Here is a 13,813-nt window from a genome sequence, read left to right on the forward strand (position 1 = left end):
CTCACAGTATTTTGCAAACGCCAGAGTCTTTTGGGACAGTTTATTCAATATTTACTTTTTTTTGTTTCATGTGTACAATTCTAAACTCATTGACCTTGGATCAATTCAAAACTAAATCTCACAGGCAGAAAATAAGCAGAAAATATTGCCCAGCAAACTTATCCCCAGAAACTCCAAAGAATAATCACCAATAAATATCTTTATTTCTTCAAAACATACATTAAAGTTATATGCTACTTGTCATTATATTTATATATGTTCTTGTACACTGTACAACATTTGCAATGCTGCAATATCAGTTGCATACAACTATCACTGCCCGGTCAATACAAACATGAAATAAATCCTAATTTGATAACAATTTCAAAACTATTTTTAAGTAACATTGACTAGAAATCTCAAATATTTTTAAAGGTTAAATTATAGCATGTTACTTCTTTTCTTTTCCCAGTAGGTGCTGTTTTGTATTCTTTTCTGGCCTCAGTAAAATAATGTAACATTTCGGAGCAAACAAGCAGAACAACAAGCCAAAGCTTGAAGCCAGAATGGCAAATGACTCCACAGCATCTGCATAATTTCCAGGAGAGCTGATATAAGCGGGGATGAATGTGAACCACACAGCGCAGAAGATCAGCATGCTGAAAGTGATGAACTTGGCTTCGTTGAAGTTGCCTGGCAACTTACGTGCCAGAAAAGCCAGTACGAAGCACAGACAGGCCTGTAGACCAATATATCCCAGAACGCACCAGAATGCGAGGCTGGAGCCCACGCTGCACTCCAGTATGATCTTTGAGCGTTCGTACTGTGTGTTTCGGGATGGAAAAGGGGGAGCATCGATGAGCCAGGCAGCACAGATAACCACCTGAATTATAGTGCAAATCAAAATAATGGCCCTCTGCTGCTTGGGCCCCAGCCACTTCATGATGTTGTCCCCTGGCCTGGTGGCGGTGAAAGCAGCCAACACCACCAGGGTCTTCCCCAGGATGCAGGAGATGCAAAGTGAAAATGTGATGCTGAAGGCAGTGTGGCGCAGCATGCAGGACCAAGATGTTGGCTCTCCAATGAACACCAGGGAACACAGGAAGCATAGAGTCAGAGCTAACAGGATGAAGAGGCTGAGTTCAGAGTTATTCACACGGACAATGGCTGTGTTTCTATGGTGGAAAAAGACTGCAAAGACTGCTATAGTGAGGCAGGCGCCCACCACAGAGATCACTGTCAGGGCTATACCCAAGGAATCATAGGCCAAGAACTCCACCTTCTTGGGGATGCAAGCAGTTCTGTTGTTGTTTGACCAGAAGTCCTCGGGACAAAATGTGCACTCTATTGAATCTAAAGGAAAGAGGGTAAAAAAAAGAGCAACTCAAATATTCAGTATTCAAATATTACCTGATGGTAACATAATTTGAATTGTATTGCTTGGTTTTAAGCTCACTTGTCTGATTGTTAATTTTACCACTGTCACATGGTACACAGTCAAAGCAGCAGACAGGCTCCCCACGACGGACAGCCTTCCGGGACCCTGGAAGACAGCTGGTACTGCATACAGACACTGGCACCTAAGGGAGCAGATAATGGCTTTCAGCTCTTCATTCCTTTGTCAATTTTCCAAAAAAGAGACTATTTTGATAATTTCTTAAGCCATTTATTAATCAAAAACACCAATATTTGCTGCTTTCCAGCTCTTCAAATGTGAGAATGTGCTGCTGTTGAGCATCTCTCTAAATTGAATATCTTTCCATTTTGTACTATTGGTTGGGCATAACAAGCAATTCACAGACATCACTTTAGACTCATGGAAACTGTGATGGCATGTTTCTATTTTCTTGCATTTTATAAACGGGAAGAAAACAGTGGAGAGGCCTATAGCTGTATTTTGCACACTGAACACTGGGTTATTGTCCAAAAGCTATTTAAAGGTGTGTACAGGTAGGATTTGTAGGATATGGGGGCATCTAGCAGTGTGGTTGCAGATTGCAACCAACTGAGTAACCCTCTGCTCACGCCTCCCTTTCCAAGACAAGACGTGAGCCACCAAGTGCAAAACCGTGGTAACGGTGTTCTACTCACTCAGAGGCTCCTTACCATCGTAACACTATTTTAGTAGCAACGGAAGTCAGACACGAAGCGCTCTCAAGTCAGTGTTTGGTTTGTCCATTCTGTGCTTCTGTAGAAACATGGAGCAACGTGGTGGACTAAGAGGACCCGCACCCTGAAGGGCATATAGTAAAATGCATTTGACATCATAAAGTGGATACAATTGATTGTGGCTGCAGAAAATGCACCTGTAAAAATAGGCTAACATTTAGTGTGAAGATTTTATTTGGTCAAAGAAAAGTAAGTATTTTCATGAAATCAGTAATCAAGTGTATTTCTGTTTTAGAAGAATTCCACCATAAGGAATATAAAGGGAAGCATTTAGTCACCAAACATGTCATATTGTAGGTGGGCTTTGAATCTCTACTGTTTACTGTATGAATGCAAAATAACTCACATCAGATCCAGCTCGTCGTGCCCACCTGACTCACCTCCACCTCAACCTACAGAACTTCAACAGTTGGCATCTGATGAAGGTAAAAACACAGTGTGAGCAGCTTGCCTCACTCTGATGCCCCGCCCACATTATCCTGTCCTCCTGGATGGTCAGCTCCTCTCCATCAGGCTTGGTTCCATCAAACAAGCCCACGTTGAGGAATTCAATGCTCCCGCCTGTGCCTCTCTGCCAGTTGAGGATGTCATAATAGGGTATGGAGTCGCCCTTAAGATCAAAGTTCACCTCCTCGCCGGCAATGTTAAATGTCACTTCCTGGAGGTAGTACTGGAGCTTGAAAACCAATATATTCTATTAAATACTTCAGACAGGATTTTCAGTGCAATAACAGTAAGAAAACTGAAATATACCTGCCACGGGTGTATGTTGTTGCTTTGAGCACATGAGTTGTTTTGGAAAGGGCCACTGCCTGGTTGACAGAGGAGAAGGTTGTGCAGGGAATGAGCAACTGCATACACAGCCTTATATACATTATAGGCCACTCTAGGGCTGGATGTGTTCATGTAGGCTGAATGCTGCTCCAACAGGGACTCCTGCCCTGAGCAGGGAGGCAACTGAGAGCCAGGCGACAGAGAAGGATCACATCCATACAGAGCTTCCCACAGCTCCTTCACCAGGATATTATTGGGATACATCTGAGGGTTGACTGTCTGCAGGTAGTCACCGAGTCTGGAGATGGGCCCCTTTCTGATGCCAAACCCGATGGTGCCCCCCAGGTAGGGGTAATACTCGCTCCCTGTAAAGACAGACGCTGTGACCCAGGCCTCGCTAGCCACCCACTGGATTCCGGTGATGTTCTGGGCCATGTAGTCCCTCAAAAAAGGTGTCATCTCCCCCTCGGCTGAAAACACCACCACCACTTTGGCCGAAGAGCTGCGCATCACCTTAACAGAGAGGCAGATGACGAAGGAGGGAAGAGTTTCACAAGGAAGAGAGAAGACAAAAAGGAAGTAGATTAAAAGTAAGTTACATTGAGCAAGACTCACAGGTACAAGATGTATAATAAATGAAATAATTAAATTTTAAAAAGTAACAGTCACAGGTACATGATGTTAATTAATTCAATATGTAAATAAAAAAAATAAAAAAAATACAAATGCAAAAAGTAACTTTTATGTCGGATTTGAAAATTCCCAAATCTGATGACATCTAGTGGTAATAAGATAAGATAAGATAAGATGGACCTTTATTAATCCCCGGAGGGAAATTCAGGTGTCAAAGCAGCAACATCAGCAAACAGAGTGAATCACAGGAGAGGTAAAGGTATACAAAAATTCTAAAGACAATAATAGAGATATAAAAGATACAGAGTGAATGGGTGAACATAGTGTGTACAGTCCATCAATAAATAAATGTAGTATGTACAATAAATAAATAAATAAATAAATGTAATATGTACATATGTGCAGTCAGCAATAAAGTGGTATATAGGATGTATAGTGTAAAGTGAGTGTAAAGTGCGCCAGATAGTGCATGTTTAAATTTCTTAAAAGTCCTAATAGTTGTCATAAGGGGGTCAGCCTTGGTTGTGGAGCCTGATGGCTACCAGCATGAAGGACTGACCCAGGCGCTTTGTGTTGTGCCGAGGAGGGATGAGTCTGTGGCTGAAGGTGTTCCTCATCTTGACTAGCTCATCATGGATAATATCAAAACCTCATAGGTAAATTATGTTTATTAATTAAATAAAAAGTAATAATGATAATAATAATACAAATTTAAAAATATATATTAATTTAAAAAGTAACTATATGTTGGATTTGAAATTCCCAAATCTGGTGATATCTAGTGGTAATATCAAAAACTCACAGGTAAATGATGTTCATTATTTAAATAATTAAATGAAAAGTAATAATGATAATAATAATAACAAGTAAAAATATATATTCATTTTAAAAAAATAATTATATGTAGGATTCAAAATTCCAAAATCTGGTGACATCTAGTGGTAATATAAAAAAAAGACACTTTGGCAAACAGCAGTGCATGCCAATAATCTCATTCCTTCCCCTCCCCTCCAATGATCCAACCTGGGGACACTGGGATAGATGGGCTGAAAGCAAATTGCAACAAATTTCATTAGGGTTTTCTAATTTGTATGAACAAATTACATGAACATTCTCCACATAGGGGCTAGCACTGATGTGTAATCAGCACCTACAATTAAAAAAAATGTCTTGAGGTGATTAAAAATACAATAAAACTTCACTCAGCTTGTCTTTGCACCTACCTGCATGATCTCCAGAGCCCTCTGGCGATTGTAGAGCAGAGGAATCATTTCTCGGTACGCCACGCACACTTTGGTGCCCTGCAATTCTCTCAGTAAACCCTGCACAGCGAAGCGTCCGTATTCATGGTCCCCTCGCACCAACCCCACCCAAGTCCAGTTGAAGCGTACCAGCAGCTGAGCAATGGCTTTCACCTGGGTCCAACAGAAAAGAGTACCATCATTTTAATATCGTGTTTATAAAGTATTTGCACTTGCCAGACAACAAATACATATATGACAATTCAAAAAATGACTTCATGAGCCCCTTTTTAACCTCAAATTCTCACCTGATAGTCATCATTAGGGATTACTCTGAAGAATGTGGGATATTTTCTTCTGTCAGTGAGACATGCACACGAAGAAAAGTAGCTGATCTGTGTAAAGAAGGAATAAATAAAGAGTACAGTAAAACAGATTATAGGGTCTAATGTCTTTTTTGTGGATTACAGAGGTAAAGAGTCATCATTACCATTGGGATTCTGAATGGCTGCAGGATTCTTGACACCACAATCGACTGAGCAGAACCAGATTCCCCAATCACAGCGAGGAGCGGAGAGGCACCGCTGCACTTTGGAGAGCCATCCTCGCTCAGCCCGTTCAACACAGCCATAGCAGCCCTCTGGCCAGTCAGTGGATATGCACATGAATCAAAGATTTTGTACCCAAGCGTGTGATGGGGCAACAGCTCTGCACTCTGGTTTATCTCCTCCACTGCCAGCCTCATAGTCTGAGCCCAGCGGAAAGCCCTTGGATCAAAGCTGTAACCCAGATGCACCCAACACACACATTGAACACAGCAGGTGTGGAGAAAAGGTCAAATTAAAGGCAGAGATTATGTTTGAATTTGAAGTTAGTCTGAATTCATCATTGCATCTATCTTGTGATAAAGCAACTGAGCAATTTCTTTTTGCTTTTTCCACATTTTCTCATCCTTTCTCTATATGTTGCACCCATAAAATAAAGCATTACTGTGACTTTTTGTCTCTCTCTTTTCTCAAATCTAAATCTCTAACTCAATTCAAAGTGCAATTCAGTTCAAGTCATTACTGTATATATTAATGTTTTCTTACATGGCAGGCTAAATTATCACAGTATACTAACACCTGGTAAATACAAGTATACTGTATGCTGCATAACCCATTCATTAGAACAAGAGTTATTGTACAAACAAACACTTTTGTTGTATAAAATATTTTACTTGGAAACAGTAAGTTAAATACTCCCACTATGATTTCCACATCTGTCCAACTCACCCATTGCACTTCACTGGTGGTGGTCTGTAGGTGCAGTTGAGGTCGGGCATCTCCTGGTTATAGTGAAGGGGGAAGATCCCCCCGATATCATAGTCACCCTTGGCCACAAAGCCAGGCTCAAAGCTGTTTTGAAGTGTGCACACTTTGGCTGCAGATGAGGGTGGAGCGGTGACGCTGGAAATTGGGTTAAACGTTATAGTGAGGACACAGAGACAGTAAAGCAAGGGAAATAACAGAAGTAGAGTCATATTGTTCACACATCCCCAAAGAGAGAGAGAGCGCAAGGAGCTAGGCAAGTTATATACAGTATGTGACCTTCTCATTCTTGCATCACTGGATTGGATATCAGCAGCCCCGCCTGATTTACTAAAGTGAGTTAATGCAGACTGAATGATAAAAATAAATGATGTAACACTTGCCAGTTTATTAGGTACACCTAGATAAAACTAATACAGTCTAATGCAATAAATTCTACCTTCATCGGTTATAATAATCCATTCTCTGCTTCAGAGAGGTGTTGATTCAACTTTGTGGTATTTTTGGATTATTTAGTCATTTGTGGTACTCTTAAATGGTATTGCCTTATTATGAGGTATTTCAAACATAGACTGTATACATAAAGTGGACATAGTCACTGTGACACCCATTGGTTGTAGACTGTCGTTTTGAAGCCTGGAATTTGCCATTTTGACCGTCGCCATCTTGGTTTTTGGCCGTCACCATCTTGGTTTTTTGCAACCAGAAGTGACACGAGAGGGTGGAGCACATACAGCAAGTACAACCGAACGATGAATAAGACATTTTTAGGCGACCAAAAAATTTATAATTAACTTTGATGAATTAAAAACATACTGTGAAAGGGTTAAAGTTGTAAGACGAAAATGCGGACAACTCCCAGACCACACAACGCCATGGTAGCGACCTGTCAATCACAAGGTAGCCACGCCCTAAAGCATACCCTGCTTTATGGTCTATTTAACTCTAATTGGGACCATAACTTACTAAATGAACATCATGCTGTATTGAGGAAGACTTGAAACTAGCAACTGAGACCATAAACTCATGTTTACAATGTTTACTGAGGTAATAAATCAAGTGAGAAGTAGGCTCATTTTCTCATAGACTTCTATACAATCAGACTTCTTTTTGCAACCAGAGGAGTCGCCCCCTGCTGGCCATTAGAAAGAATGCAAGTTTAAGGCACTTCTGCATTGGCTTCACTTCTCAGACCCGGGTAGACCATTCCAGGCGAGGCACATTGTAAAGAGCTTTGGATAATAGAAGTATATAAATTCAGCCCTTTACACAGCATTTATTGGATGTGATTCACTTAACATGCCACGTACTTAAATCTTTGTTACCAGAAAAAAAAAAATTGTTTTGTCAATGTATTTGGCTAGATACTGTTGCCCCGATGCTAGCTACATGTTTTTCACTTTAAAACTGTTTAAAACTATTGACTACAACTAAATAGTTTGAACTATACACATATAATTAGATTTTGTCTTCCAGAGATCAGTATAACCAATACTTTAATTCAAATATTAGATAAATGGGAGCACATCTCAACTGTGGTTAAAATACTTATTTTTATGTATATTATTATTTTTAGTGTATTAGTTACAGTAATAATAACATAATATTTATTTTTAATATGATGAATGTTATTTCACTGTCCAAAAGAAAAAAGGACAATAGAGAAAGGACAAAAAAAAAACCTTTAAAACATATTCAAGTGAACAGAGTAATGGGGTTTTAATTTGGGGGGGATATTTATTACATGTTTGGAAATAAAACAAAACACTATCAGAACCACTTGATTGAGATTGAGATTGAGACACTTGATTTCTGTTTATTGGCCAAAATATTCTAGACAAAACAACGATGTGCCTGTATAGTACTTAACTGTGCATTATCAATGATTTGTATGTATGTTACATGCTTGTGTGCATTTAGTTAATTAAAATGTGTCCCCAAATATTAGCAATTCATATTCTATCAAACAGATTTTCTTTCTGTAATTAGATTTACACAGTACTTAAATACACAGTGAAAAACATCTGTTATGAAATAACACAAGTCATCAATTACTGGTAAATGATGTAATCAGTGATAATTAATAAATATCACATAATCATTCCCATCCATGGTTTTCGCCAATGCACATCTTGTGTATCTTTAACGTCACACTTTAACACAACCTATTGATGAAATCTCTGTATAATAAAAAATGCTGAATCATGATTTGCTCAATACTTCTATAGTACATTATATAAAAGTAACAGTGTTGTTTTTTAAAAATGTAGAAATCATATTTTTTGGTTTAAGGTTTTCCTCATGACATGTTTCTTGGTGTTTTCCTCTGGCTTGATTAATATTATGTAAAGTTTAGGTGCAAAAATGCTTATAAATAAACCAAATGCTGAAGACAAAATAGCAAATATTTCCACAGCCACAGTGAACTTCCCAGGAGAGCTGACATACGCTGGGAAAAAGGTGATCCAGACTGCACAGAATATCAGCATGCTGAATGTTATAAATTTGGCTTCATTAAAGTTATCAGGCAACTTTCTTGCTAGAAATGCCAGGACCAGACAGATTATTGCAAGGATCCCTATGTACCCGAGCACTGCATAGAAAGCAGCCTCAGAGCCTGTGTTGCATTCTAAAACAATCTTCTTATTGCTGTATCTGAAAACCATGTCTGGGAAAGGCGGATTTAACTTAAGCCACAACACACATATCAATATCTGAATCAAAGTGCATGAGCAAACTATGATCCTTTGCTGTGCAGGACCAAACTTCCCTGCAAATTTGTTGCCAGGAAATGTGGCTTTGAAAGCTGTAACAACGACAATAGTTTTTCCCAAGACGCAGGAAATACAAAGTGCAAATGTCAGGCCAAAAGCTGTGTGACGGAAAATGCAGGTCCAGACTGTGGGTCTGGCGATGAAAGTGAGGGGACAGAGAAAACACAGAAAAAGAGAAAACAACAGGAAAAGGCTCAGCTCAGAGTTGCTGGCCTTTATCACAGGAGTCTCTTTATAGTGGATAAAGACCATCATTGTGGCCAGCGACAGGGAGGCTCCTAGCAGGGACACAACTGTGATAGCTATTCCCAACGGCTCGTGATATGTCAGGAACTCAATCGTTTTAGGAATGCACTCATCTTTCCCCTCATTGGACCAGTATTCCTGCAGACAGGGTGTGCAGTCGGTTGCACCTGTTGAACATGATCAAAAAAAAATCAGTTCTGTGTCTGGATGTTACATTTACAGAGAGTTGAATAATACTTGAGTAAAAAATGCAATTATTCTTAAAACAAGAACTTTAAAGGGGAACACCACCTAAATTAAGACTTCCAATATGTTATTTCCATGGTCTAGGAAAGTTCAGTCAATATTTGAGCAAGAGCCCCTCTCTCTCAAAGCCAGAAACCAGAGTTTAAGTAGTCTCAAACTTATGATGTCATAGGGTATAATGTCTGGAGCTGCCTCATAGGCAATGGATGGAAGACTGATTTAGTGGTGTTTTTTCTTTTTTATACCCAAATTAGCTTTGTTCTATTGTAGTGTTGTCAGTTGTGAAGCAGAAAATGTATACTCAGATCATTTCCCTGGGTGTCATCTAGAACATCTCTCCCTATCCGTTGTCTATGGGGCAGCTCCACACTTTATACCCTATGACATCACAAGTTTTAGTTTTAGAACTCTAGTTTTTGGATTTGTGAGAGAGTTGTTCACGATTACTAATATGTTTTAGTCTGTCGTAGACCATAGGAATAACATGTTTGAATTTTGAAAATGGGCGTAGTTCCCCTTTAAATATGATGTAGTAACACTGACAATATGTTCTAAACATGAAAAATATGCTAAATAGATGCAATCATATTGGATCGTGTATGTTTGGTGCATACATGCTTTTGATACCTGTTGAGTTGGCTATAGTTCCATCAGCACATGGGATACAGTCAAAACAGCAGGTGGGTTTTCCCTTTATTTGAGCTTTCCTGGTTCCTACTGGACAAATATTAGAGCACACTGACGTCGGGACCTGAGGAAAACAATGCATCGTTCAATTGATGTTATTTTCCAACAAAATCTATAAACTCATTGCATTTAAAAAAAAAAATAGCCATTTACCATTTTCCCTGTCCTCCACACAATTTCTTCCTCCTGGATGCTGAGCTTGTAATCACCTTTAGCAGTGGAGGCAAAATGACCCAGTGTGACATGTTGCACCTGCCCATCTATCAGCTGCCAGTTGATAATATCGTAAGAAGCAGGAGGGTCACCATTGGCATCAAAAAACACATCATCCCCAAACTGATTCGTAAAATTCACCCTTTGTAGGTGATCAGTGACCTGAGAAAAGGGACACATTATTCATTAGATATTTGTTCATATTTACAAGATAACTTCTAAACAGATACATTCAATGCTTATTTGCAGGATTTTACTTGCACCATTTCTCACCTCTTTGGGCTGAATTTCTGATATATTCAAACATGGCCTCACTGTTTTTTCCCCAACTGGTTTGCAGAATACCAGCTGATGTAGGGCATGTGCAATGGAATAAACTGCTTTATACACATTATATGACACTCTGAGCTGTGTGACATTGAAGAACATGTCCTGGGAATTCGTTAATGTCTCATAGCCTGTGCATATTTCAGCATCAGTACCTGTGTGTTCCCCAGGTAAGACAGGTCGACAGCCGACCATAATCTCCCAGAAATCCCTCACAAAGGCTGCAGTTGGATCAGCATAAGGGCTAATGCCTGTAAGAAATGGTTTTAGATTTGGAATAGCCATCTTTTGCACCACGAATCCCAGGGCTCCACCAAAAGCTCGGTAGATTTCAGGTGTGGAGGGTCGAGCTGCTGTTATCCAGGCCTCGCTGGCAATCCACTGAATCCCTGTAATGTTCTGTTTCACAACCTCTTTCATCAAAGGGTAAAAGTCACCCTCTGGAACAAAAGCGAGAATCACTTTCACAGTCGACTGCTTGATCATTTCCACAACATCCAGGATTTTATCCATAGTGTACGTACGTAGAATTGTCCCGACAAATGCAATACAAACCCCATGCTTTTTGACCTCCTCAGTAAAAGCCAGTATCCCATTTCGCCCGTAGTCATTGTCTGACTGGATGGCCCCAATCCACTGCCAGCCAAAACGTTTGACAAGTGATGCCAGTGCTTTTGCCTGGAAGTAGTCACTGGGGATTGTCCGAAAAAAGGTGGGATATTTCGCTCTGTCACTCAGGCAGGCACATGTTGAGAAGTAACTTACCTATAAAAAGAACACCAAAATTGTCACAAAACAAGCACTACAAAAGCACCAAATATCACAATGCAATAAAACATCTCATTTAATATCTTACTATGGGCACTTGAAATGGTCCTAGAGTTCCAGCCACAGCTAAAGACTGAGATGATCCTGACTCTGCTATGAGGGCAGATATAGCTGGAGGGCAATTCAGTTCCATCTCCTCTGGTCCACTAGCCAGTGTTAGTGCAGCACGTAAAGTATTTGTAGGAGATGCACACGAGTTGAGAATCCTATAGCCGAGAGATATGTTTGGCAGGAGAGCTGGATCTTTGTTGATTTCTTCAATTGCAAATATCATCACTTGGGTCCATCGGAAAGCTCGCAGGTCAATTCTAAAAAGGTTTTGGTGATCGAAATAGGTTGTAAAATGACAGAGATGCTGCTGTACATGTATATACAATGGTAAGTTTGTAATATAATCATGAATGAAAACTTACCCTTCACACTTCGCTCCAGGTGGCTTGCTCTCGAACGTAAAAGTGCTACTTATCTCTTTGTTGAAAACCGGGAAAATACCCCCGATCATTATGTCTCCCTGCTTGAACAAACTTGGCATGTCAAACCTACTGAACAGTTCACAGCCATAGACTGTGTTCAGGTAGAGAATCAGCAGAGATAAGATAACAGCTCTCTGCAGCTCATGCATGTTTGCTTGGCATCTTTTAATAGAGATGAGGACACTGCTCTTATAAGAACTGCGTCGGATGCAGGTAGACCTGCTCTCTTCATAAAAGGTTGATTTATTTCCCACAGGGCATAGCAATGTTAGATGGGTAAGATACGTACAGTACACACATTACGCACAGTACACTAACATACACACACACACACAAACACACAATATATAGAATCAGACCCCCACAAAATGTTGGTTCTAACACATCACACACTAGTTAAATGCCTGCAATCTACGGGGCACAGTTACGTTTTTAAAATGTTTTCTTATTTAAAATGAGTAGCTTAGGTGAGAAATTTGGAGGCTTTTTTGGAGTTTAAATTAATGCAAGGCAACGAAAGCTTTGTGAAGTGCAGCATATAAGTAGGTAAATACTACAGGAGTAATAAAAAATGATGTGGTACAAGGGTATATGTTTGGTTTTAACTTAGGGACATTTTTAGCCGGATGGCGACTATGTACAGTTGTGTGTGTGCTCCGTATCTCTCGCCTCAAATGTTTTCAGAATCATCTTGTAGTGCACGGTTTAGCTGTAAAATTAGAAAGTTTGTAATGCGGCCGCCATTGTGAAATCTGGTGAAGGAACGCCAAGTTCCGGTCACATGACCGAAGCACAGCCAATAGGAAGGCTCTCTCAATGAAATGACCTGTGATTGGTCAAAGTTTCCCGTCACGGGCTAGATTTTTTAAAGCCTGAAAACAGAGCCAAGAGGAGGTGTAGATGTCTAGTTATCTCTCAGAACACTTGAATTACAATATACAGTACATTATGCCCAATTTTCTGCCCAATGATGCCAACAATATACTGCCTACTGCCACTTTAATAATGCTTTCACAGTTGAGTTCAACTAATTCAATCGTATACTTAAAATGTAGCATAGTGGGGTCTACACGCTCCATGGCGACTTAGCTTAGCTGCTAACTTTGCATAGCTAACAACAACTTAAGTTGCTCTAAAATATCACACAGCAGGAATTAACGGCCAACTTTCCCACCGTCTTTAAAATAAATAGATAAAACAATAGGGGTGGGGTGGCTTCTCATGCCCTTTAAACTATATGAACATTGGACTTATTGTCCTCAAAATCAGATCAGGTGTCCCCCACATCTTGGTCTTTCACTCTCATTAAAGTTGTACACTTTTTGCAGAAAACACACAAACCGTAGACCTTAAGGTTGTGCCTGTGTTGTGTTTGTTTATGTTTATAATATGTGAAATTGATTAAAAAAAACATAATGACAATAATGCTTCAAATTTGTGTGTATAGGTGATAAGGAAGAGGCCTGAGAATGGGGAGTAATAGTAAATTTAGCTAGCTGGTTGATTAGAGTGTGATGTCTTTGTGGTAGCAGATGAGGTGACAGGTGGTCTTTTGTATTCCCCTGAGGAAGGTTTAGTTAGTTCAGTATGGGAATTATCAGGGTACTAATAATATGCCAGCATAATACTTTATAATAGGTGTAAAGACTTATCATTAATGAGTGCATGGATTGATGCATGACCCTGCATGCATGACCAATAAACATGTAAACTCATGCATACATGTATGTTCATTTAGAAGTTTTTTCTTGCTTTGACTATATATGAATATATATGATCTTCATTAATTATTACTAAAGGCTGTTCAGTAATATATGCACTTGTTATTAAAACTTGAGTTCCAAAGCAGTTGTGAATGGCCCCAAACAGATCTGACTAGAGTGTCTGACTGGTCAGCAGTAACATATTTACTT

General features: G+C 39.7%; 2 protein-coding genes across 2 annotated transcripts; both read right to left on the reverse strand.

Annotated features, from left to right (window-relative positions):
- Positions 1-430: 430 nt before the first annotated feature.
- On the reverse strand, positions 431-6,771 carry LOC119491584 (extracellular calcium-sensing receptor-like). Its single transcript, XM_037775725.1, has 9 exons — positions 6,698-6,771; positions 6,071-6,244; positions 5,287-5,575; positions 5,105-5,191; positions 4,779-4,970; positions 2,902-3,435; positions 2,600-2,824; positions 1,436-1,559; positions 431-1,332 (listed from the first exon to the last, which is right to left on the reverse strand). The coding sequence occupies exons 1-9, from the start codon at positions 6,769-6,771 to the stop codon at positions 431-433; spliced, it is 2,601 nt and encodes an 866-aa protein (XP_037631653.1).
- A 1,608-nt stretch (positions 6,772-8,379) lies between these two features.
- On the reverse strand, positions 8,380-11,929 carry LOC119491585 (extracellular calcium-sensing receptor). Its single transcript, XM_037775726.1, has 6 exons — positions 11,841-11,929; positions 11,456-11,735; positions 10,792-11,364; positions 10,312-10,434; positions 10,000-10,123; positions 8,380-9,293 (listed from the first exon to the last, which is right to left on the reverse strand). The coding sequence occupies exons 1-6, from the start codon at positions 11,927-11,929 to the stop codon at positions 8,380-8,382; spliced, it is 2,103 nt and encodes a 700-aa protein (XP_037631654.1).
- Positions 11,930-13,813: the final 1,884 nt, after the last annotated feature.

The sequence above is a fragment of the Sebastes umbrosus genome, chromosome 7 (genome assembly GCF_015220745.1).
Source record: "Sebastes umbrosus isolate fSebUmb1 chromosome 7, fSebUmb1.pri, whole genome shotgun sequence".
NCBI classification, from domain to species: domain Eukaryota; kingdom Metazoa; phylum Chordata; class Actinopteri; order Perciformes; family Sebastidae; genus Sebastes; species Sebastes umbrosus.